The following is a 22,109-nucleotide window of genomic DNA, read 5'->3' on the forward strand; positions in this document are numbered from 1 at the left end:
TCCCTTACTCCTTTCCTCTTCTCTCTGTCTCTCCCCCCCACACACACACTGTCTCTCCCTCTGTAGGTCTTTGCCTTCCTGGGCTTCTTTGTCAGCGCCCTTTGGATCAACGCAGCGGCCACAGAAGTGGTGAACATCCTGCATTCATTAGGCATCGTTTTCCAGCTTAGCAACACTGTCTTGGGTCTGACTCTGCTTGCCTGGGGGAACAGCATTGGAGGTAAGGCTGGCCTCCCAAAGTTGATGTTCCTTTTCTTTTTTGTTTGTTTGTTTAATGGTCTCCATCTACATTGTTCTAATCCCTGGGGTTTTCCTGATTCTGCTTACTTTTCAATATTTTACTATAAATCTTCCCTAGGGGTCTCTATTATTATTAATCTTCCCACTTCTGGGCCAGTCAAGTAGCTCAGTGGATAGAAAGCCCGGCCTGCAGTCAGAAAGATCTGAGTTTAAATTCAGCCTGAGACATTGTCTAGCTGTGTGACCCTGCCCGTCACCTCAGTTTGCCCCAGTTCCCCCATCTGTAAAATGGAGATAATAATAGTGCCTACCTCCCAGGTTGGTTGTGAGGATCCAGTGAGGTATTTGTAAAGCAATTAGCCCAGTGCCTGGCACACAGTAGGAGCTTAATAAATGCTTGTTTTCTTCCCCACCCCCAAGGGAGGGAGGTATGTTCTATTGTGAACCAAAGTTGGCCTCTTTAATAATCCAGTGTGACTTTCCTTTAGCATTTCACCCCACTTCCATTACTCTTGTCACTGTGTTTACTGGACCCATGTTTTCCCAAGACAGCATTGGGGCAGGATCCCAGTGCTGGGTCTGTGGGGGAGTGGTGCCCCTCCCCCAAAGAGGCCACCTAACATCTTCACCCTCCAGGCTTTGGTTGATCCAGGGGAGTGTCCCACCCAAGAACTTGAACCAAGCTTCCCTGATGCCCATCAGGGTTGGTAGATGGATCATTCCATAAGATCCTGCTTTTGTGCCCACTGATGCACGTTGGTGGGGCTGAGGTCCCACCTCTCAGATGAAAGAAAGTTGTAGACTTGGCAGTTAAATAAAACCTTCCCAATCTGGCTCCCACTCCCTTTTCCAGGATTATTCACTCTTCTTTTCTTCCCTACGCTCCTTATTCTAATGCACTTGTTCCCTGAATTTGACAGTTCAATCTCCCACCTCCAAGCCTTTGCTTCCCTGTGTTGGAATGCACTCTTTCCTTACCTTTGTCCCTTAGAATTCCTGCCTTCCTTCCAGATTTGGTTCTCTTACCATTTCTGGGAAGGCTCTCCTGAGCCAAGGTTCCTGCAGTCCTTTGGAACCCCAGTTCTCTGAGAATTCTCTCTCAATCTCCTCTTTCCCTCTCCTCAAACCTTGATCCTGCTGTCGAATCTATACCACCTCCTTTACTTGGGGCAGTATGGCATAGACCTGGAACCAGTAAGACCTGGGTTCAAATCTTGCCTCTCAGGTAAGTCACACCATTTTGCTGTAACTTAGTCCTTGTTGGTAAAGTGATGAGGTTGGACTAGATAGCCTCTGAGCTCCCTTCTAATTCTAAATTTGTTAACATATTTTATTCCCTCAAATTATCACATGTATGCTTATTTTCGCATAAGATAAAAGGCTTTTTTTTACCCTTTCTTTGGATCCCTAGCACTTAACACAGTTCCCAGCTTACAGCGGGTGCTTAATAAATGCTTGTTGACTTGACTGCTCTTAATGGATTGATAGCTTGGGTTCATGGCCCCAACTTGAACCGTCCTTTCCTTTTCTTGCAGATGTCATCTCAGATCTCACTCTGGCACGGCAAGGCTACCCACGGATGGCCTTCTCGGCTTGCTTCGGGGGCATCATCTTCAGTATCCTTCAGTGTGTGATGCCCATCATTCAGAATCCCTGGTCCCAAGCTCTGGGGATGGGGATGGGAGAGAGTTCTGCCTTCTGTCCCCTGGATGAGCTAATATCCTGTGGACCAAAATCTAGGGTCCCAGGAGAGACTCTTAGAAAGTCAGATTGGAAATTGCTTTTCAGATCATCAGTTATTATTATTATTTGTCTAGTGGTAGTAGTAGTAGTCATAGTCGTAGTAGTTGTAGTAGCAGTAGTAACAGTAGTAGTAGTAGTAGTAATAGTAGTAGTAACTACTAGTAGTAGCAGCAGCAGTAGTAGTAATAGTCGTAGTAACAGTAGTAGTAGTAGCAGCAGTAGTAGTAATAACAGCAGTAGTAGTAGTAGTAGTAGTAGTAGCAGAAGCAGCAGCAGCTAGATGACACCATGCCAGGCCTGGAATCATCTTCCTGAGTTCAAATTCAGCCTCAGACAATTACTAGCTGTGTGACCATGGGCAAGTCACTTAACCCTGTTTGCCTCAGTTTCTTCATCTGTAAAATGAGCTGGAGAAGGAAATGGCAAACTGATTCCCCCCCCCCAAAAAAAAACAAATGAAATGGGGTCATGAAGAGTTGGATGTGACTGAAGTAACACTAACAAGAAAAAAAAAACTTTTTCATTCATTCCTACACAAAGAGGTAAGGCATGGGGAGAGGGGGTCCAGACAGTGAGGTTTGCCGTGGATTTAGCCCTTTTCCCTGCCACTCCCCTATCTTCTTGGTCCCTATTTTGGCTCCATCACTGATTTCACTTGATTTATCACCTTTCCGATCTTTTGTTTTCCCATGGTGGTGATATTCCCTACCCATCATTTGGAGATGCGAAGACTAGATAAAGTAACTCATACAGGTAGTACATAGTAGTGTATGGTGGCAGGGATGGGATTTGAATCCAGCTCATAGCATAAGATTTATTGCCGGAAAGGACCTTAGAGGCTGTCCAGTCCAGCTGTGAGGCTGGGGTGGCTATGTGAATTGCCCAGGGTCACCCAGGTGGAATGTGTCTGAGCCAGGATTTGAACCCTGGTCCCCTGATTCCAAAGCCTGTGCCCTTCCCACTATCGGATGATACTAGCCTAAAGGGATGCGATATTCTGACAGATGTCTCTTGGCCTTTTTGTATGCACTTATGGTGCAGGAACAAAATACCAACAATTAATGAATTTCTGTCCAATTAATTCCTTATTTTGTCCTGAACTTGGCTCCAGATATCCTTGTAGGTGTTGGTCTGGGCTGTCTGCTGGAGGCCTACAGAAACCAAGTAGATGTGAAGGTAGGTTGCTGGACACCAGGTAAAGAAAGGGTACTGGATATTATGTAGAACAATTGGGAACTATGCCCAAAGGGCTATAAAGCCATGCATACCCTTTGGTCTAGGAGTACAACTACCAGGTCTGTATCCTAAAGAAATAAAAAGTAAAAAGGAAACAGACCCACATGCACAAAAATATTTATAGTAACTCTTTTAGTGGTAACAAAGAAATGGAAATTGAGGGGATGCCCATCAACTGGGTAAGAGCTGAACAAGTTGTAGCATGTAATTAGGATGGAATACTATGGTGCTCTAAGAAATGATGAGCAGCATGCTCTCAGAAAAACCTGGAAAGACTTACATGAGCTGATGCAAAGTGAAATGAGCAGAACCAAGAGACCATTGCACACATTGATAGTAATATTGTATGATGATCAACTGTGAATGACTTAGCTATTCTCAGCAATACAATGATCCAACATAACTTGAAGGACTCATGATGAAAAATGCTGTCCAGCCCTAGAGAAAGAGCCAACGGAGCCTGAATATAGATTGAAACATACTTTTTTTTCCCTTTATTTTTCTGGCTATGTTTTCTTTTACAGCGTGACTAATATGGAAATAATATGGAAATGTGGCTATACATATATGACCTCTATCAAATTGCTTGCTTTCTCAATTTGGAACTCAGTTTTAATAAGAAGGAACTCAGTTTTGAAAATTGTTTTTACGTGTAATTGGAAGATATAAAACACTAAATAAATAAGAAAAAATAAAGGGTAGCAGGGTCAAACACCTTCCTCCTCCTCATATTTATATTTATATATATAAACACTTATTTATATATATATATAAATACTTATTTATATATATAAATATTTATATATATTTATATAGCACCTACTTTGTGCTACTGTGCTAAGTGCTTTACAATTATTATCTCATTGGATCTTCACAACAACCCTGGGAGGTAGGCTCTATTCTTATCCCCGTTTTACAGATGATGATATTGAAGCAGGCAGATGTGAGGTGGCTTTGCCCAGTGTTACACAACTATCTGAGACTGGATTTGAACTCAGGTCTTCTTGACTTCAGGCTCAGTATTCTATCCATATCTACCACATCAAAAATTCAGATATTCTGGGTCTGGAGGAATGGACCTCAGAGCCCACCTAACCCAACCCACCCCTGAATGAGACTTCTCTCCAAATGATCACCAACAAGAGGTCACCCAGCCTAGGCTTGAAGACCCTCCATGAGTGGCACCCTCCCACACACTTACCTCTACAGATTTTGCCATACTCACAGTAGTTGGCTCTGTTTGGGAGGAAGTTACATTTTCCCTCAGTTCCCTCTACCCACTGTTCCACCAAACAACCTCCTCTGCTGAGCTACTTGAGAAGAGCTTCTATGCCCCCCCATCTTTGTCCTCATACTCGAGGACAGCTGTAGGGGCATCACAGTGGCTAGAGCACTGGACTTGGGGTCAGGAAGACTTGAGTTCAAATCCAGCCTCAGACACTAGTTGTGTGACCCCAAGTAAGTCACTTAGCCTTTCAGTCCCTTCAAGGGTCTGTCTCTCAGTAGGAAGGCTACCCAGCCAGGACCATGGGGCATTATGTCCCTCCCTACATTCCAGTGGGGTACATACTAAGTCCTGTTTATTATGGAACCTCTAGGCATACCCTTAGTTTAAAATTTCATTTAATTTTTATTGGTGCCTTGGGTTTATGTATTATATTCATTTCTGAATAAAGCCAGATCCCAATGAATAAGAATCCCCCAAAGTGGTCACATGTGTTTAAATTTGCACTATCTGAAGTTATAATCATGTAAAAGATGGTAAATAAAATGACTGTCTGATGAGGCTTTTACAAAGACCTGAGGAAAGAAGGAAAGCAAAAGGGGAAGGAGAAAGAGAAAGACAGACCAAACTGAATGCAGAACTCAAAATAACAAGGGGAGATAAGGCTTTCTTAAATGAGCAATGCAAAGAAATAGAAGAAAACAATAGAATGGGAAAGACAAGAGATCTCTTCAAGAAAATCAAAGATGTCAAAGGGAAAGTTTCATGCACAAATGGTCATGATAAAAGACAAAGATGGTAGGGATTTAGCAGAAGCAGAAGAGATTAAGAAAAGGTGGCAGGTGGCAAGAGTGTATGCAAGAACTATACAAAAAGGATCTTAACATCACCAATAACCACAACAATCACAATGGCACGGTTACTGATCTAGACCTAGACATCATGGAGAATGAAGGTAAGTGGGCCTTAGGAAGCACTGCCAGCAGCAAGGCGAAGGTGATGGTGATGGAATTCCAAATGAGCTATTTAAAATTCTCAAAGATGGCGCTGTTCAAGTATTGTACTCCATATGCTAGCAAATTTGGAAAACAATGGCAGCCACAGAAAAAGACTGGTTTAGGTCCTAATCCTAAAGGACTGTGCCAAAGAATGTTCACATTATCAACAATTACACTCATTTCCCAGACCAGCAAGGTTGTGCTTAAGGCTCTGCAAGCTAGGCTTCAGCAATATGTGAATCAAGAATTAAAAGAGCAGGCTGGTTTTTGAAGAGGCAGAGGAACTAGAGACCAAACTGCCAATATTCAGTGGATGTCGGAGAATACAAGGGAGCTCCAGAAAAATACCTACTTCTGCTTCATTGACTATATGTGGGTCACAGCAAAATATGGCAAGTCCTTAAAGAGATGGGGGGGGGGTACAAGATCATTTTACTTGTCTCCTGAGGAACTTGTATGTGGGTTAAAAAGCAACAGTTAGAACCAAACATTGAACGATTGATTGGCTTAAGATTGGAAAAGGGCAAAGCTGTATATTATTACCTTATTTATTTAGCTTATATGCAGGGTACATTCATGGGAAATACCAGGCTAGATGAATCAAAAGTCAGAATTAAGGTTGCCAAGAGAAGTAACAACAGTCTTAGATAGGGAGGTAATACCACTCTAGTGGGAGAAAGTGAAGAGGAATTAGGCTCTTGATTGAGGGTGAAAGAGGAGAGAGTAAAAGCTGGCTTGGAGATTAACATAAAAAAAAAAAAACTTAAGATCTCAACAACTGGTCCCATCATATCCTGGCACATAGAGGTAGAAGAAATGGAAGCATGTCAGATTTTGTATTCTTGGGCTCAAAGATCACTGCAAATGGTGATTGTAGCCATGAAATGAAAAGATGCTTTCTCCTTAGAATGAAAGCTATGGTAAATCTGGACAGTGTACTAAAAAGTAGGGACATCACCTTGCTGACAAAGGTCCCTATAGTCAAAGCTTTGGTGTTTCCAGTAGCAATGCAGAGTTATGAGAGTTGGACTATAAGGAAAGCTGAGCACCGCATAATCAATGCTTTCCAAATCATGGTGCTGGAGAAGACTTTTGAGAGTCCTTTTGCACAGCAAGGAGGTCAAATCAGTCAAAACTTAAAAGAAATTCATTCAGACTATTCACCGAAGCCAAAGCTTTGTCCAAATAATAAGATCTTTGGAAAAGATTCTGATGTTGGGAAAAATTGAAGGCAAAAGGAAAAGGTGATAGAAGAGGATGAGATGGATAGATAGTGTCATGAAGATGATGAACATGAACTTGGACTTTAGGAGATGGAGGATAGAAGGGCCTGGTGTGCTGTGGTCCATGGGGTCATGAGTCAGACATGACTGAGTGACTGAACAACAATAAAACATGGTTAATTGGTTATGCCCCAAAGGAAATATCACATTGCATATTTGAATAATGTGACCACTTTGTGATGATTCGTTATTTGCATTAATGTAGAATGATCTGTAGATCCTTCCCAGAAACTACTCCTTACAACCAAAAATCGTTAAAAGTCAGTTCAGAATACACAGAAATAGTAATATTGTATGATGATCAGCTGTGAAACTTAGCTATTCGATCAAAGACAATTCCAAAAGTCTTATGGAAGATGCTGTCCACCTTTAGAGAGAGTTGATGAACTGCGAGTGCAGATTGAAGCATACTTTTTGATTTTATTGCTCTTGCCTTCCCTGCCCCCAACATGGCTAATAGGAAATGTTTTGCCTCCTTTCACATGAATTATATCACATTTCCTGTCTTCTCAATGAGTGGAGGAGTGGCAGGAGGGAGAGAATTCAGAATTAAAAAAAAAAATTTTTAATAATTTATTTAAAAAAATAAAAATTCATTTAACAAAATTAACACACACATTGACTATGTCATATAGTAGATGTAATATTAGATCATCCCTGCAATGAAAGGAGGTTTATGGCTTCCTACCTCGTACTCCCCCGCTCCTATAGTTATTTGAATGTGCTTCTGGTGACCTTTCTCTCTTTCCAGTTGGAGCCTGAAGGACTGCTGGTGTGGGTCTTGGCAGGAGCCCTGGGGCTCAGCCTGGTGTTTTCCTTCATCTCAGTGCCCCTCCAATGTTTCCAGCTGACCAAAGTCTATGGGTTCTGCCTGCTTCTCTTCTACCTGATTTTCCTCACTGTGGCGCTACTCACAGAGTTTGGGGTGATTCACCTGAGAACCGGGTGAAGGACATTAGCCAGGGGAAGGTGAAAGGACGCTCCTCCTTCTTCTGGGTGGGAGCTGGAGGTGAAAGCACAAGTCTGTGAGCCCCCAGGGGTGGTTACTGGTGCTTCTCTCCACCAGAGAGAAGCAGAAAGGGAATTCCATTCTCTGAAGCTAGAAACCCCATGGGGTGATGAACAGGATCTGGGACTGAAAAGTGGCTTCTATGGATTAGTGGCCAGCCAGGGGGCCTGGCTGCTGCAGGAAATTGGAAGCAGCTGCCTCAGGGCAGGGTGCTGAGAGCTGAAGAAAATGACACAATCCCATCCTGCTCTCCTTACCATTGCTGAAATATCATCTGAATCTTCAGACTATAAGGAGTCAAGGCATCCACAACTCAGGGACACCCTACCCTCACCTCCAGGTCCAGGCTCGTCTATGGACAAGAAATTTGCACAGCTGACATGAGGCCTGAAGACTTGTCATTAAAGCCCTTCTTCAGTGTCCCTGTGGACAAACTGGTGTGTTTTCTTGGTGGGGGGGTCTCTGGTCATTGTTGTGGTTGCCTCCATTCCTAGATTTGGAAGTGTTCAGGGGCTCAATGGCAATGGAGAGAACAATGGGTTTGGAGTCAACATAACCCAAGTTCAAAACTGTTCTGCTGCCTCCTACCACTGGACCTCAGGAGAATCAGTTTCCTTATCTGTAAAATGAGGGAGGGAACAAGCATGTGTAAGTACCTCTGTTCGAGGCACATCCTCACAACCACCAAGCAAGGTAGGTTGTTATGATTCCCATTTTTACAGATGAGGAAACTGGCAAACAGGGTAGGTGACTTGCCTGGGATCCCACAGCCTCTGCAGCTGAATTGAACTCGGGTCTTCCAGACACTCTGTCCCCTGTGTCACCTATTTCCAAGAGTGTAATTCTCAGGACCAGAAGTCCTGGCTGCCACCAGGAAGGAGGAGCTAAACATGCAAGGGGGAGGGGAAGGAAGGAGCTTCTGTTCTACGTCCTCCAGCAGTGGTGGTAAAGGTGGACCCCCTCCCCACGTTCCCCACCCCTCAAAATCAAGACCAGAACCATGTTTACAAAGCAGAGAGTATCCTTTTATTAATGTGCCTAAGTTCTAGAGACCCTCATACTGATGGGTTATTTAGGTAACAAATTTCCAATATACAAAATCTCACGGCGCTTCTCTCGTCCATACAAAATGATTGTCTCAGTGGTTTTGAGTAAGGCTGGGGGCAAAGGGAAGGGGGGATCAAGGAGGGACAGGAGTAGATACCTTTACCCCAAAGGTGTTCTCTCCTAATTTGTGTACTGTGCAAAGTAGGCCAGGGACAAATGTGGATCAGTCCCCTCCAGCTCTGAAACAGTAAAACCTACTTCAATTTCTGCTTTGACTTGGGACAACTAAGCATTTTATGCCAAACAACTCTCAAGTGTAAAAGGCAGATCTACCCCCTTTCTGTGTAGTTGATGGACACCACAGCATGGTGACTTTGCCCAGTCCCGGTCTGGCTCAGGCCATTTCTGAAGTGTCTTCTGGACTGGCCTTGTCATCTGCAGACTAGCTGTAGCAAAGTTTTCAACATCACTAAAGAATTATGCATCCAGGCATGTCACAGGCTAGAAGCTCTAGCTTTGTGCTTGGGGGGTGGCGTGGGGCAGGGACATTTCTGATACCTACAGGACAGAGCTTGGCTTAAGACCCATTGTTTCATCAGTCCCTCTAGACTGGCTAGGAGGGGCCTAAGAGCAGGAATGAGCACCAAAGGAGACAGCCAAGGAAGAACCAGGACCCCCTAATCTGGGTCCCCAACCCTGCTGTTTTCTGCAGGACTCAACAGCCTTTCCCATTCTCAGACTCAAGGGAGGGAACTTTGTTAAAAAGTAATTCAAACAAACCCAAACCCGAAATAAACTCAGAACTCCTTCCCATGTGAAGGCTGAGTTTGGTTTCCAGGACAAAAACCCAGTGGCCCAGTGCCCTGTCTTTGAGATGAGGGAGAGGGGGAAAAGGGTGTTGTTGCCAGCAGCTATCCCCTCTTGGGAGAAAGACCAGCACTGCCCCACAAGCTGCCCACTCGCTCCCTGCTGATGAGAGGACCACAGAGGAAGAAACATGCTCACCCTCTTCATGTCCAATTAGGCAGTGGTGACAGGAAGAAGTTGGGGGCTTGAAACCCCCAGACCAGCTGCTGCTCTCTGCCAGGTAGTAAAACCCCCCCAACCTGTGTTCCCAGGCCCAAAAGGACAAGTAGGAGATGGCCTAAGTGCCCCCACTGCTGACCGCCCCAGGAACATGGGCTGCTCTGGATCCAAGCACCAGCAGACTAGGTGAACTCTGAGGAAGGTTCCCTCCCACCTTGTCACCCATCATCCTATGATTCTCCCTAGCTCAAAGCTACAGAAGGATTAACAGAGTCAAGCTGCCTCCAACCCCAAGGCCAGGGAACCAAGGGGATGCCTGGGGTGCTGAATGAAGAGTGCAGTAGTTGGGCATCCACATTGAAGGGGATCCTTCCTAGGTCCACTCTGCTGCTACAGCATGCATGCTTACAGATTCTAAGGCTCAGCTCTGGCCAGGGAGCTTGGGGTGAGCATCCCCATGCCAGGTCCTCCGTGGGACAGTCGGTGCTAACCTGCAATTCCACTGCCAACATGAGGCTAATTTTCTGGCTATATGCCCTTTCTTCTCCAAGGAGAATATGCTATATATGTATAGATATATATACACATTAATATAACTCTATACAAACATTATTAATGAAAACACTGTCAGACTTCAGTTAGCCAGACTACAACGAAGCACAATTCATAATTAAGTAGGCTCCTTTTCCACACTCTGCTTTGGTGGGTTATAGTCCAGTTACAAGGCAACAGGCTTGAACTTGGGGAATATGTAGACAAAGGGACTCCTGGGAGAGGTCCCAGGGCCCATACATCAATACCTGGCCCCATTTCCCGTGGCATTGCCCCTTGACAGGCCTGGAACCCAAGAAGTGGAGTCCAGCACATTACTAACCAGGCAAGGAAGCCTCCCCAAGCATGGGTGGGAGACCTACAGTGGCAGTGGCGGCAGCGGTGGCGGCAGCATGCGGTGGGCACAACAGGGGGCTCCTGCCTCTGTGGGCTGTTTCATTGTTGTCTTTTGGAATAAATGTTTGCTGAGTAAATGGGAGGTGGTTTCGGCAACAGGACTAAACCCAAAGCATTTGGGGAACAGCCTTGATTTCCCTAGAGCGATTCCCTGAGCACTGCCTGCCCTTCACACACTGCCCAGGCACCTTGCTGTTCAATGAGCAGGACACTGCCATCGACAATATAGAAAACCTGACCCTCCAGGGTTCTGTTTCTTCAGTGGTTTCGTCCCTAAATTGAGACAGAGAAACACAGGTTCTCTGTCGCAACACAGGAAGGTTGTCAGATCAGCCCCCGAGTCTGTGTGCATTGGGGTGATCTGATCTGTCCTGGGAAGGTGGTGATGGGCACAGCCCACCTGAGGGGGTGGGAGCCCATTTTCAAAACAAGTCGATCCTTTTTTTTTTTTCCAAAAGGATTATTCTGCAGCTTAGGGTCACCTCTGTGGAGAGGGGCCCACACTGGGTCACTCTTCCAAAGTTATTGACTTTTGGAGTTAGGACGAACGGGGAGAGTGAGCACATGGGGTCAGAATCCTAACCCCACTTTACCCACAGATACATAGTTAAATACATTACTGTAAAATAATACTACTCTGTTATTGCATAGAAGAAATGGCTTCCGTTAGCTGAGGCTGGCTAGATGACGGTCTGGGATCGAGGCCGGCCTGCTGGGCACTGCTGGGATTGGGGGAGGCCAGAGCCAGGACCCTCCTGCCTGCTCCAAAGCTCCTGTTCCCGGGCATGCTCCTCATTCCATTCCTGCCATGAAGGGGAAGTAAGGGGGCTGAAGGTCACATGTGGTGGGGAGAGCTTGAGGAAGGACCTGACCCCCCACACCAGGCCAGCTCCCTGCCCAGGCCCAAGGGGCAGAAGTGTATGTGTACAGGGGGTGGCCTTGCTAAGTCTGTGACCATGGGAAAGAGCAGCCATTCGTTCAGCCAAGGGCCAGGCTCAGGAGGAGCCCCAGCACCACGTAATGACCAACAGATGGCTGTCCTCTCGTGCTTTTGGGCTGACAGAGCAGTTTATATTTATCATCTCAGTAGATCCTCCCAATTATCCTGTCTGGCAGGGGCCAGTAATCCCATTTTACAGATGAGGAAACTGAGGCTTAGGCTAAGGGACTGCCCAGGGTCACTCAGCTAGCAAATATTTGAGGCAGGATTTGAATTCAGGTCTTCCTGACCCCAAGCCCAACTACACTGTGCAACTCCTCCCTCCTTCCCTCTGCACCAGCCCCTGCTGCCACTGTCTGCGTGCACAGGCAGAGGCAGGGATGCGTCCAGCAGCCAGGCTGGGCTGGGGGAGACAGGGCCATGGGCCGTGTGTCCAGAGTGGTTATTCCTACCTTTATCTCTTCTTGGTACATCTTTAGGCTCAGGTCACTTTTGGTCCTTGACCTTCTTCCCAGAAACACCACTGAGTTTTGCTTGAAGGAAGAGAAGGCCACATTATAGAAGGTCTGTACTGCGGGGGTGATGGGAGGAAATCGCCCCACGGGCCCATGCTGTTACTCAGTAGGGCTTCCTGCCCCATCGTTTGCAAACTAAATTTTCCAAGGCTGGAAGGCGAGAAGCTTCAGCTGTTGGCTGAGAAGATGCCCCCAGCCTGCCCCACTCTGCAGGCCCCAAGGGCCTGGCCAGGCAGCACAGATGCCCCCAGATCACTCCCCTCTGCAGGCCCCAGGGACCTTGCCAGCAGCACAGATGCACGGGGCTACTGTGGGCACTCACCCCAGATCTGTCCATCTGTAAGCGGGTTTTCAGCAGCTGAGAGACATGGGAGCCAGAAGCTGGGTTCTGCCTGTAGAACTCCAGGACTGCAATCAGCTCCTCTCTGGAAATGTCCTTCTCTAGGATAATGCCACTGTGCACTGCCAAAGAAGAGAACGGCAGGGCCTTGAGCAGGGGCCGGGCCTACTCCCCGCTCAGAGCCAGGGTATGAGGGAGCTTCCTTCTCAGGGTTCCTGTTTAGGGCTAAACAGGAGGATGATACGCTCTTTTCTGGGTCCTACTTTCCTCAGGATTTGGGGTCTAAAGGCACTGGCAGAGCCCAGGGCCGCAGACGCCTGGCACTGACCTTCAGAGTCCCGGTTTTTCCGGCTGTAGTTCATGCGGAAAACAAAGGCCTCGAGGATGAAGGCTACAATGATGGTCATTACCACCTGGTCAGGGTGAGAGCGAGGGTCAGGGTGGCCTCTGCGAGCTGGCGGAGCAGACGCGCCAGCCTCCCGGATACAGCAGCATGAAAGGAGGGTGTGGGCAGAGGGAAGGGGGATGCCCACTGCAGGGCAGGAACCTACCATGGTCACAATGTAGAAAATCATGAAGTATAGGCGGCTCCAATGGGAAGTCTGGGAGGTGACGCCTTCCTGAAGACCAAGAGAAGAGCCAGACCGTGAGGCCTTTAGCACAGGCCTTGGCGCCTGCATTCCCCGGAGCGTGAGTGCTCCAGAACTGCCTTGGGGCCTGGACCACGGCGCTGGGCAGAAGCTGGCCCAGCCAGGGAGTCAGGCCCAGAGGAGGGATCCGCCTGAGCGAGGGTGGTAACACGATCTCCACTCGGAAATCACGTCTAGACCATCGGGAAAAGGAGGGGGGGGGGGGGGGGGGAAGGCCCCAGCGCCAACCAGGGGCCTCTACTGGAAGGTCTCATCAGCAGAGGCTTGGGAGCAGGGAGAGAAGAGCTTGGCACAGTTAGCCTGGAGCGGAAGTGCCTTTGGCCAGGCAGACTGACCCTGGAGCCAGAACCTCGTGGGCCAGTGCTCAGGGGACATGGAAAAGGAGACCAGAGGGCCCCAGGCTTACCATGATGATGTACCAGTTGTTGACCACTGTAAGCTCGAACAAGGTCACTGCCACAGGTGGAGAACAAGAAGAAAGATGTCCTGGGTCAGCCCAAACCTTCCCAAAGTCAGGTCTCCCCCCCCCCCACCCCGCCTGCCACCTACTGTCACAGTCTCCTTTTGGGCCACTGTATTGACACGGCAGGCCATGCAGAGACTGGGCTGGGCTGTGCCCCGAGCCCCCTACCTTACCCATCTCAGCTCTCTAGTTAGATGGCAGGCTTAGGGCTCCATACCACAGAACATGCACATAAGCATCTGTGTGGAAGTCTGATTTGGCTTGAGAAGTGGGGCAGCTCCATGGAGAGAGCCAGCCTTGGGATCAGGAAGCCCTGGGCCACATGCTGGGACCAATCAGGAAGCCTTCTGAGGCTGGGCAGCAGTCTGCACTAGGGGGAGGGGGAGTGCCTTACACACACGAAATCACGTTCCCCCCTCCATCAAAAATAAAGACAGGGGGTGTTTTCCCTGTTTCCATCACAGACATGCCCTTCCTCACACCAGTGCCAAGCCGAGCCGAGCCGGGCACAAGCCTCGTCTAACATGGGAGGGCCAGGAGGGAGCTGGAGACAGAATTCAGAGCCAGGGACAGCACCAGTGGAGCTCTCCTAATGCCCCTTCCCATAAGGGCTGGCTTCCCACAGGAAAGGTGAAAAAGGTCAAGGAAGCCAAAGGCTCACAAGGACCCACGAGTGTCCTCAAATCCTGCATCCCAGCCCTGATTCTCTCATCATCCTCATTGGGCTTCCCTTCTACCTCTTCTTCCAAGTGGATGCCCTGACCCTAGCAGGCAGACCCTGCCTACCCAGGAGAGACCCCGGGGCAGGTCCCACGGCAGCCGTCTGTGCCGCTCACAGCTGGCACACATCTGTCACTTCTGAGCTCACCAAAACTGTTGAGGATGTTGTCGAAGTTGTTGAGATAATAATAGCCCTCGTCCACGCTGGTCTTGTTGCCCACCGTGCGGTTGATCCAACGATAGGAGTCGGCCACTGTGCTCGTGCTAGACAGGGAGGCAAGACCAGCGGGCCCGGTGGGGAGGGGGCCCTCAGATGGTCCGCCTTGGAGCTGGCTTGTTCGAGCAAAGCCTGAAGCCGACCAGCTGAGCCACGTCCTCGGTCACTCAGCGCTTCTCGTGGCTGGGCCCTTTCCCTCTTATCCCTGCACCCGTGTCAAGGAGGATCCCTGACTCCTCTCACCTACCTGCCTTGGACGCCAAGGGCAGCCTCCAGAGTCATGAACAAGCCCGAAAGTCTGTCTCAGCTGCTCCCATGACTCCGCCTTCCCCGTCCCTCTCTCAGCTACCAGAAGAAGGAATTGACAAGGGGAGAAGAGAGAGCGGCATCCCCTCTGCGGCTCCCTTCTCTAAGGGGCCTCTTCTCATGGGGGACATGGAGATCCCCTCCACAGATCTCTTTGCCGCCTTGTGCCTGCCGCTAAGAACTCGCTCACCCCTCCTGCCTGCCCCCTCACGGCTACCTCTGAATCAGACCCTCCACAGGATGGCTCTGGCTCCCGCAGGGATCACTTTGCCGCTTTCAGCAGAAGCTGCTTCGGGGGCAGAAGCCGAGGCTACCGGCTTCAAACTCAGAAGAGAACATTTAGGCAGCGCTAACAGCAAATCTAATAGGTTTCACAATAGGAGAAAGAAGGGTAAACCAAGGGAGCTTTCACCTCTTGGGAGGTCTGAGCCTTTCTTGGGGTTCCAAGTCCCCTGTTCCTAGAACATTGGCCCTAGGCATTATGACTGCCAACTGTCCATGCCAATCTGGGCATGTGACACCCAGGCCTCAGGGGCTGGAGGACCCTAGGCATGGGCTGCCTCCAATGGTGTGGCCTGGAAGGGCAATGGGTGGAGGAATCCCAGGAATGGGCTCCAGAACACTGCCCAGGGACTGAGGAGGGAGGAGAGATGGCTGGCCTAGCTCCAGCTAACTACCCTGGGCTGCCTTCGGATATGCAAGTGCCAGCTATGGGGGTTAAAAGGGAGCCACAGGCCAAGGTCCTGCTGACATGAGCCCGCTGAGGTCCCGGGGGACCTCGAGGTCAAGATGCACTAACAGAAAATAGGTTCCAAGCCCGAGTGCCATCTCAGGCTTGCTTCCTCCAAGGGAGGTGGGCTCCCCCTGGGGCCCATGGAGTGACGGCATCTGCCACAGCCAGGGCAACCCCACATACTCACTTGCAGCAGTTGGGGTACAGGATCCCACAGAAGAACTCCATGCCCACAATGGCAAAGGAGTAGTAAAAAATGAGCAGGGTGAGGCCCAGGCTAAGGGAGAGAGAAAGGCCACAGGCCACAGGGTGATTTGGAGAAGGGGCAGGGAAGGCCAGCTTTGCTAGACCTCCCACATGCTCCCTACTCACTGAGCTGGAAAGAACTGTCCTTGGACTGCTGCTGACCCATCCCACTGATTGCCCTTGGGGCCAGGATAGAGACAGGGCCTGTTACCCAGGTGCTGGGTGTGAGATAATTAAGACTAGGCATGCTACATGTCCAAGACCCTTCCCCGCCCCCACAGTCTGAGCACAGAATGGGCCGCACCTGGCCATTCGGGGAAGCAGTTCAAACATGGTGTCTAGCACATTCCGGTACCGCTTTTTCAATTTAAACAACCTAAGAGACATAGAGAATGAATGAATCCCTTCTGGGTCCACAGGGACATGTCCTTGGCCCCCTTTCTTTCAAAGGTCACTCCAGTTTAACTCGCCACCGTCAGTGTGAGGAAGGGGATGAGGAAGACCCATCTTCAGCACAGCTCACCTACTTCAAAGATCGAGGGACAACTGTGTGAGGCTCTGACCATGAGCTTCTCAGGGCAAAGGAGGTAGTTCACAGGTCATTAACTTGGGGTCTAAGGACCAACATTTCCAGGGTGGGGGGGGGTGAAGGGGAGTATGTCCATGAACATGGAACTTTTTTGGATTTTGATAACTGCATTTCAATCTAATTGATTTCTTTTAAGCTTCTACATATTTTATCCATTTAAAGCCTTGACTCTGAGTAGGGGTCCCCAGGCTGCCCAAGGGGTCCAGGATACCAGAGGTGAAGGACCCCCATAATAGCACAGGTCAGGTTTGCTGGGAGAGGCCTCTGTCAGTGATGCTCAGAACCCTGAGAAGCCCAATCTCATACCTCTACCAGATGCAGACATCTTGAGGCCAGGGCTGGGCTCCTTTTCACCCATGTGCCACCCCAGTGACAGGCACAAGGCTCCAGACAGAAGGAGAACCCTTCCTCCTCACAGCATGCTCATGGGCCTGGGAGGCAGCAGCAAGTGTATATCTCTGAAACCTCCCTGCAGACATGTGCTGGGCACTCACATGTCTCAACTGCCGCCAAGCCTGGAGATGGGTTAAGGGTCATGCAAACAATGTGGAAGTTCTCTTGGCATGTTCCCTCTGAGCTCATTTTATAGTCTATGGCCTGCAAGCTCCATGAGGGCAACGGCTAGGACAGGGGTGGGGAACCTGTGGCTTTGAGACCACATTCAGCCCTCTAGGTCAAGTGCTGCCCTTTGACTGAATCCAAACTTCACAGAACGAATCCCCTGAAAAAAAGGATTTGTTGTGTAAAAGTTGAACTCAGTCAAAAGGCCCAGGAACCCAAGGACCTAGAAGGCCACAGATTCCCTACCCCTGGACTAGGACACTTGCCACCTGGGAAGGCTCCTCTAGACATGAAGGCAGGGCTAGGCAGCTGGCAAGCATCAGTGTGTATCTGCCAAATGGAACAGAGGACCAGCTTCTCCATGGCTAGCCTCCTCTCCAAATACTGAAGTACAAGGAAAGTGATACATGTGGATCCCACAACACTGCATCAGTGCCCCAGGTAGGGGAAGGCAGAAGGAAAGAAGGGTGATGGTATTGGGGTCTGGGGAGTGATCACTCAGATGAAAACCTGGGCTTTCTGAAGGTCTCTGAGAACGAGCCAAAGTTCTGCCACATGGCAGGAGGCCTGGGAGGTTTTTTGCCTGCAGCTGACACCATCTCCAAGTTCAGCCGAGCTGAGACTTGTTTCCTGTACCATGACACGTGGCACCGAGGACTGGACAGGAGACCTCCAACCCCCAGCATGAAAGGCAAGAGAAGGGAAGGAGAGGGGCAAGGACTATCTCCCCATGCCACTCATGAACAGGAGGTACCACAAACCCTTGGGTCATTTGTTCCAGGAAAAGAATCCCTAGGGCTAGGAAAGGTCACTGGCCTCAATGCCGACTTTCACGCTCGGCTCCCAGAGCAGAGCAAGGGAATCCTCCTCCCTCCTCCCACTCCTTCCCAGAGCTTGGCCTCTAAGCCTCCCCCTTCACCTCAGGAGCTGGAGCGGGCGTAGAACTACAATGAAATAGAAGGGCTCCATGTTGAAAGCCAAGGCCAGGAGTCCCAGGAAGGCAAATGCTGTTACAGAGAAGTCAAACCTGGAAGAGGGGGAAGAAACAACAGCCCCTGCATCCCATTCCTGAACCCAGACTGGCCCTCCCTGGACAAGTGTCACATAAACAAGCAGCCACAGGCAGCCCAGCAGTTAACCCGTTTGGTCAGAGGGCAGAGGTGGGACAGGTATCTGACACTCAGGTGACCCCAAACCCACTGCCCTTGTGGCTTCAACAACTGACCTGATCACAGCATGGACTTGGGACTTGGATATCCTAAAGGTGAACTTTCTGGTTTGTGCAAAAGTGGGGTGCTGATTGTGAGGAAGCCCTAAGGACCCTTCTTGGCCATGGGTGAGGTTAGACAGCCCACACCCCATGTGATCTCCAAGAAGATGGACCCCACACCAACTGGCTTCTGTAGCAGCACAGCTGGTAGGCAGCCACAAGCTAGAAACCCACAGGGGAGTAAAAAGATGCACCTGGGACCAGATACCCTCAGACACTGGGGCTCTCTGGTGCCCCAGGGGATACACGGACAATGGAAACAGGAGAGACTGCCTCTTCTTCCCTCCACCTTCCTCTCAGCTCTCAAGCATTCTGTGAAGGAGGCTTCAGAGCAGATGAAAGTGATGCTGGGAAAAGGATCCATGTCTTGCCTATTCTCCTGAAGGGAGCCTGTACAGGGGCCTCTCTGGGACTTGAGGAAGCCATTCTACCAGGCCTCTCCTGATGAAGGGCTCTGGGATACTCCCCTACAAAGGACAGCTGGTACTAGGTTCTGAGCCACATGCAAAAGTCAGCAGCAGCAGGGCCAGGCAAGCACCTCTCTGAGCGGCTGTCCTCCACCTGCCCCTCTTCCCCACCTCCTTCCTTCCCCCCCTCCCACTTACAGGTTCCATCCAGAGGTGAGATATTCCACAGGCCCCAAGCCAGTGGTCTTCAGGAGCAGTTCCACTGCATAGACTGTAGAGAGAATTACAGCATTGGAAGGGACCCAGTCCAGCTGTCACTGACAAGACAGTCTCTCTTCAGTGTATCCCACCTCTCCCTTCCAATATCCTTGCTTCTTCTTTGATGCTCTCTGACAAAACAGGCTCCATCTCTGGCCAAACGCTTCAGAACTAGACTGCTGCTCTGGCACCCCTTCCAAACTTTATTAACCCCTCTCAGGGCAGGGTGAACCAACACCTCCCCTACTAGAGGAGTGAACTGAAAATTCAGATGCTTCCTGACAGCTAGAATCAAGGAAAGACTTGGAACTGTCTATTTCAACTCCTTCCTTTTAAAGTAGAAACTAAGGCCCCAAGAACAGAAATGAATGAGCTAAGGTCACACAGCTAAGTGGGAGGAAATGGGAGACCACAGCTCATGTGCTGGATTCTCATCCCTTCTGGGAGCGTTCAATAGCTTGAGACCCCAGGATGGAGGTGACTTTCTTCCTTTTACCAAGAGATGCTGCTGCTCTTAGAGAAGGATGAATGAGCTTCTCATTACAGCCAAAGCCCTCCCCACCACCAGGAAGCCTTTCTTGGCTTCTCGTGGTCCTGAGAACTCACTGGTGAGGAAGACAATGTAACTCCAGGGCACGTTTTTGGAGAAGAAGTTTCCACCTGCAAAGCAGAGAAGGGAAGGCCTCAGGGATCAGGCCAGGCCCTGGCTAGGCCGTGGCCAATCACCCAGCTGGTACTGACCTTTCAGCATGAAAGTTTCCACGAGGATCCATATGCCATTGATGGCCACCACCATATCTGCAAACAGAGGCAGGCCCACGGTGGGGCACCCATTTATTTTCTCTACTGCAGGTCCCAGATGTAGTGCCCTGGTGCATTCCCTGCATACCTAAGACTTAGCAGAGCAGTCCCAGCGAATGCCAACATCACAGTCATACCCACACACCCATCTGCCCGCCCACTGCTCAGCTGATCATCTCCCAGGCACTGTTTCTAACATGTCAGCTCAATTCACTGGGGAGGGGCTCATTTGAAGCCCCTCAAACGTCCTTGGTGTAGGAAGGACCTTTGGCTCTCAACTTGGCTTAAGGTTGGGGATCATTTCCAGGTCAATGGAAAGAACAGATCTTACAGAAGGGGTAGAGATCAAGGGCACTAGTGACCCTGGCCCAAGGAAGGTCAGTACATTGCTGACCCCTGGGCCACAAACCACAAAACCACAAACCACATGTGCTGCCCTTGCCCTGCTACTCCCTTGGAGAGGAAAGGAATTCAGCAGAAAGCCCTGCTGCATGTCCAGTCAATACTTACACATGAAATACTGGAAGCCTTTGGACTTCACTAGGATATTAATACCTAATGGAAAAGAAGAACTATTAAGTCAAATTGTTTTCCTGTTAAAATACGATGTCCACTCAGCCTAGGTCTGTCCACCCTTGGGTGGCCATGCTCCTTCAGGGAAATGCTTACTCTGGAGGTGCTGTCTGGGCTGGGGCCCAGAGGGTCTTGGCCATCATCTCCCCCACTGTTCATGGCTTACAGACTTGGCTAGGGAACTCATCCATCATCCACATGAGAGGCCCTAAACACACAGTGCTTCCTGAGGCACTGCGCTCCCAGTGGGCTTTTCATACCACTCATTAGCCCAAGTTCCTGCTCTGACCACATGACAAGAGCTGCCCTGCCAAAAGTCCACTGGAGAAGGCCTAGGTTGATGCTAAAGCCCCAGCAAAATAGGCAGGAGTCAGTACTGGGATGTGCATGGACTGTGCATCCTCCCTGCTTCCTGCCCCCAAGAATGGCAGGCCACTCACTCATGCCAGAGAAACACCCCATGCCTGACGTGTCAGCACAATCCTTTAAGGGTGCTCACTCCATGGAGTGCTTTCTTCTGCCCCCACCTCTGGTGTTAAGCCTTTCCTGCTCCCCTCTTCCCCCAATCCCTGTAATATAATCTGGGTATGTAGAGATTTTCTCCCCTAATAGACTGTAAGCTCCTTGAGAGCAGGGCCTCTTTCATTTCTGTCTTACAATAACTAGCTCTGGACTAGAGAATTTCTCATGTTCTTGTCAGCTCTAAGTGTAGGCTTCAGGCCTGGAACAATCCTTTTTACAGAGAAATCCCTTCTGTGCTCACCACACCCACATGCCGACCACCCACAGCTTGGAAAGCAAAACTGTTATATGTGTAGAATGTCAGCTCCTTGAAGGCTTGTCCACTGTTGGATCCTGGCCAGGCATAGTGCTTGCCAGGGAGTACACAGTAGGTACTTAATAAATGCTTTTGGCTAATATAGAAATGTTTTGCATGACTGCACATGCATAATCTATACCAAATTGCTTGCCTTTTCAAGGAGAAAAGAGGGGAGGGGAAAAGGGAGAGAATTTGGAACTCAGAATTTCAAAAAATAAGTATTAAAAATTTTTACTTACATGTAATTGAGAAAAAAATGAAATTAAAATTAAATGTAAAAATGAATGAATGGTCTTGGCCAGACACAGAACCTGCCACAGAATTCACAGCAGGTACTTAGTAAATAAATGTTTCCTTCTTGGCCAGTTCAAGAGGGGGGCACGTGCACGGTCTCCATTAAAGAGCTTCCCGTTCATTGCCTTCTGGTATCCCCTTTGTTGGACATGAATAGTAACAGAGAGGCCAAGGAAGCCCAATAAATGCAGGGGCCCTGGGCCCCAGAAGGCCAGGCCCAGTGGCCTCTGCTTTGCTTCTCAGATAATGGCCAGCCAGGAGCCTCGACAAATGTTTACCTTTTTTTAAAAACAAAACAAAAAACAAAATTCCCCCTTTTTATTGATGTATTTTCAAAGCACTCTCATTCCCAAACATTCCCCTAATCAAAAGTCACCTTTTGTACAAAGATTTTAAGAGAGCAAAAAGCAGTTCACTAAAACCAATGAACCTGTCAACCACATCCAATCCACACGTCACAGCTCTGCCCGGCCCTGCCAGAGAAGGTCATTAGACTGCTGAAGCATCCAGGCTGGTTAGGGTTTGCCTTTGTGTTTACATGGTTAAGAGGGACTGTGTACACTGAGGAGCTTACCTTTGAAAATAAGGAAGGCCGTGCGCGGGAGTTCATCAAACCAGTGCTCTTTATTGCGCTTTGCCTGTGCCCAGAAA

General features: G+C 49.2%; 2 protein-coding genes across 7 annotated transcripts in view; one reads left to right on the top strand and one right to left on the bottom strand.

The window, feature by feature from the left end:
- Positions 1-8,155, top strand: part of SLC8B1 (solute carrier family 8 member B1) — a 29,379-nt gene extending 21,224 nt beyond the window's left edge. The window contains exons 13-16 of the mRNA XM_069081597.1: positions 67-220; positions 1,776-1,856; positions 3,095-3,159; positions 7,477-8,155. Of these exons, the coding sequence (XP_068937698.1) occupies positions 67-220; positions 1,776-1,856; positions 3,095-3,159; positions 7,477-7,674 (498 nt within the window). The 3' untranslated portion in view covers positions 7,675-8,155. The remainder of the gene's footprint in view (positions 1-66; positions 221-1,775; positions 1,857-3,094; positions 3,160-7,476) is intronic.
- A 582-nt stretch (positions 8,156-8,737) lies between these two features.
- TPCN1 (two pore segment channel 1) overlaps positions 8,738-22,109 on the bottom strand; it is a 51,462-nt gene continuing 38,090 nt past the window's right edge. For 4 of the 6 annotated variants that reach the window (XM_069081591.1, XM_069081592.1, XM_069081596.1 and 1 more), the window contains 15 exons: positions 22,033-22,096; positions 20,282-20,326; positions 19,712-19,768; positions 19,577-19,630; positions 18,911-18,983; positions 17,955-18,062; positions 16,190-16,261; positions 15,827-15,916; positions 14,532-14,647; positions 13,607-13,653; positions 13,102-13,170; positions 12,879-12,963; positions 12,533-12,672; positions 12,148-12,228; positions 8,738-11,558 (listed from right to left, as the gene is read on the bottom strand). In XM_069081591.1, coding sequence (XP_068937692.1) covers positions 11,436-11,558; positions 12,148-12,228; positions 12,533-12,672; positions 12,879-12,963; positions 13,102-13,170; positions 13,607-13,653; positions 14,532-14,647; positions 15,827-15,916; positions 16,190-16,261; positions 17,955-18,062; positions 18,911-18,983; positions 19,577-19,630; positions 19,712-19,768; positions 20,282-20,326; positions 22,033-22,096 — 1,224 coding nt within the window. In that variant the 3' untranslated portion in view covers positions 8,738-11,435. The remainder of the gene's footprint in view (positions 11,559-12,147; positions 12,229-12,532; positions 12,673-12,878; positions 12,964-13,101; positions 13,171-13,606; positions 13,654-14,531; positions 14,648-15,826; positions 15,917-16,189; positions 16,262-17,954; positions 18,063-18,910; positions 18,984-19,576; positions 19,631-19,711; positions 19,769-20,281; positions 20,327-22,032; positions 22,097-22,109) is intronic. The other 2 variants (XM_069081594.1, XM_069081595.1) reach the window with 2 other exon arrangements.

The sequence above is a fragment of the Petaurus breviceps genome, unplaced genomic scaffold (genome assembly GCF_028583685.1).
Source record: "Petaurus breviceps papuanus isolate PSGF00001 unplaced genomic scaffold, PetGlider_PUasm1.0 99, whole genome shotgun sequence".
NCBI lineage: Eukaryota > Metazoa > Chordata > Mammalia > Diprotodontia > Petauridae > Petaurus > Petaurus breviceps.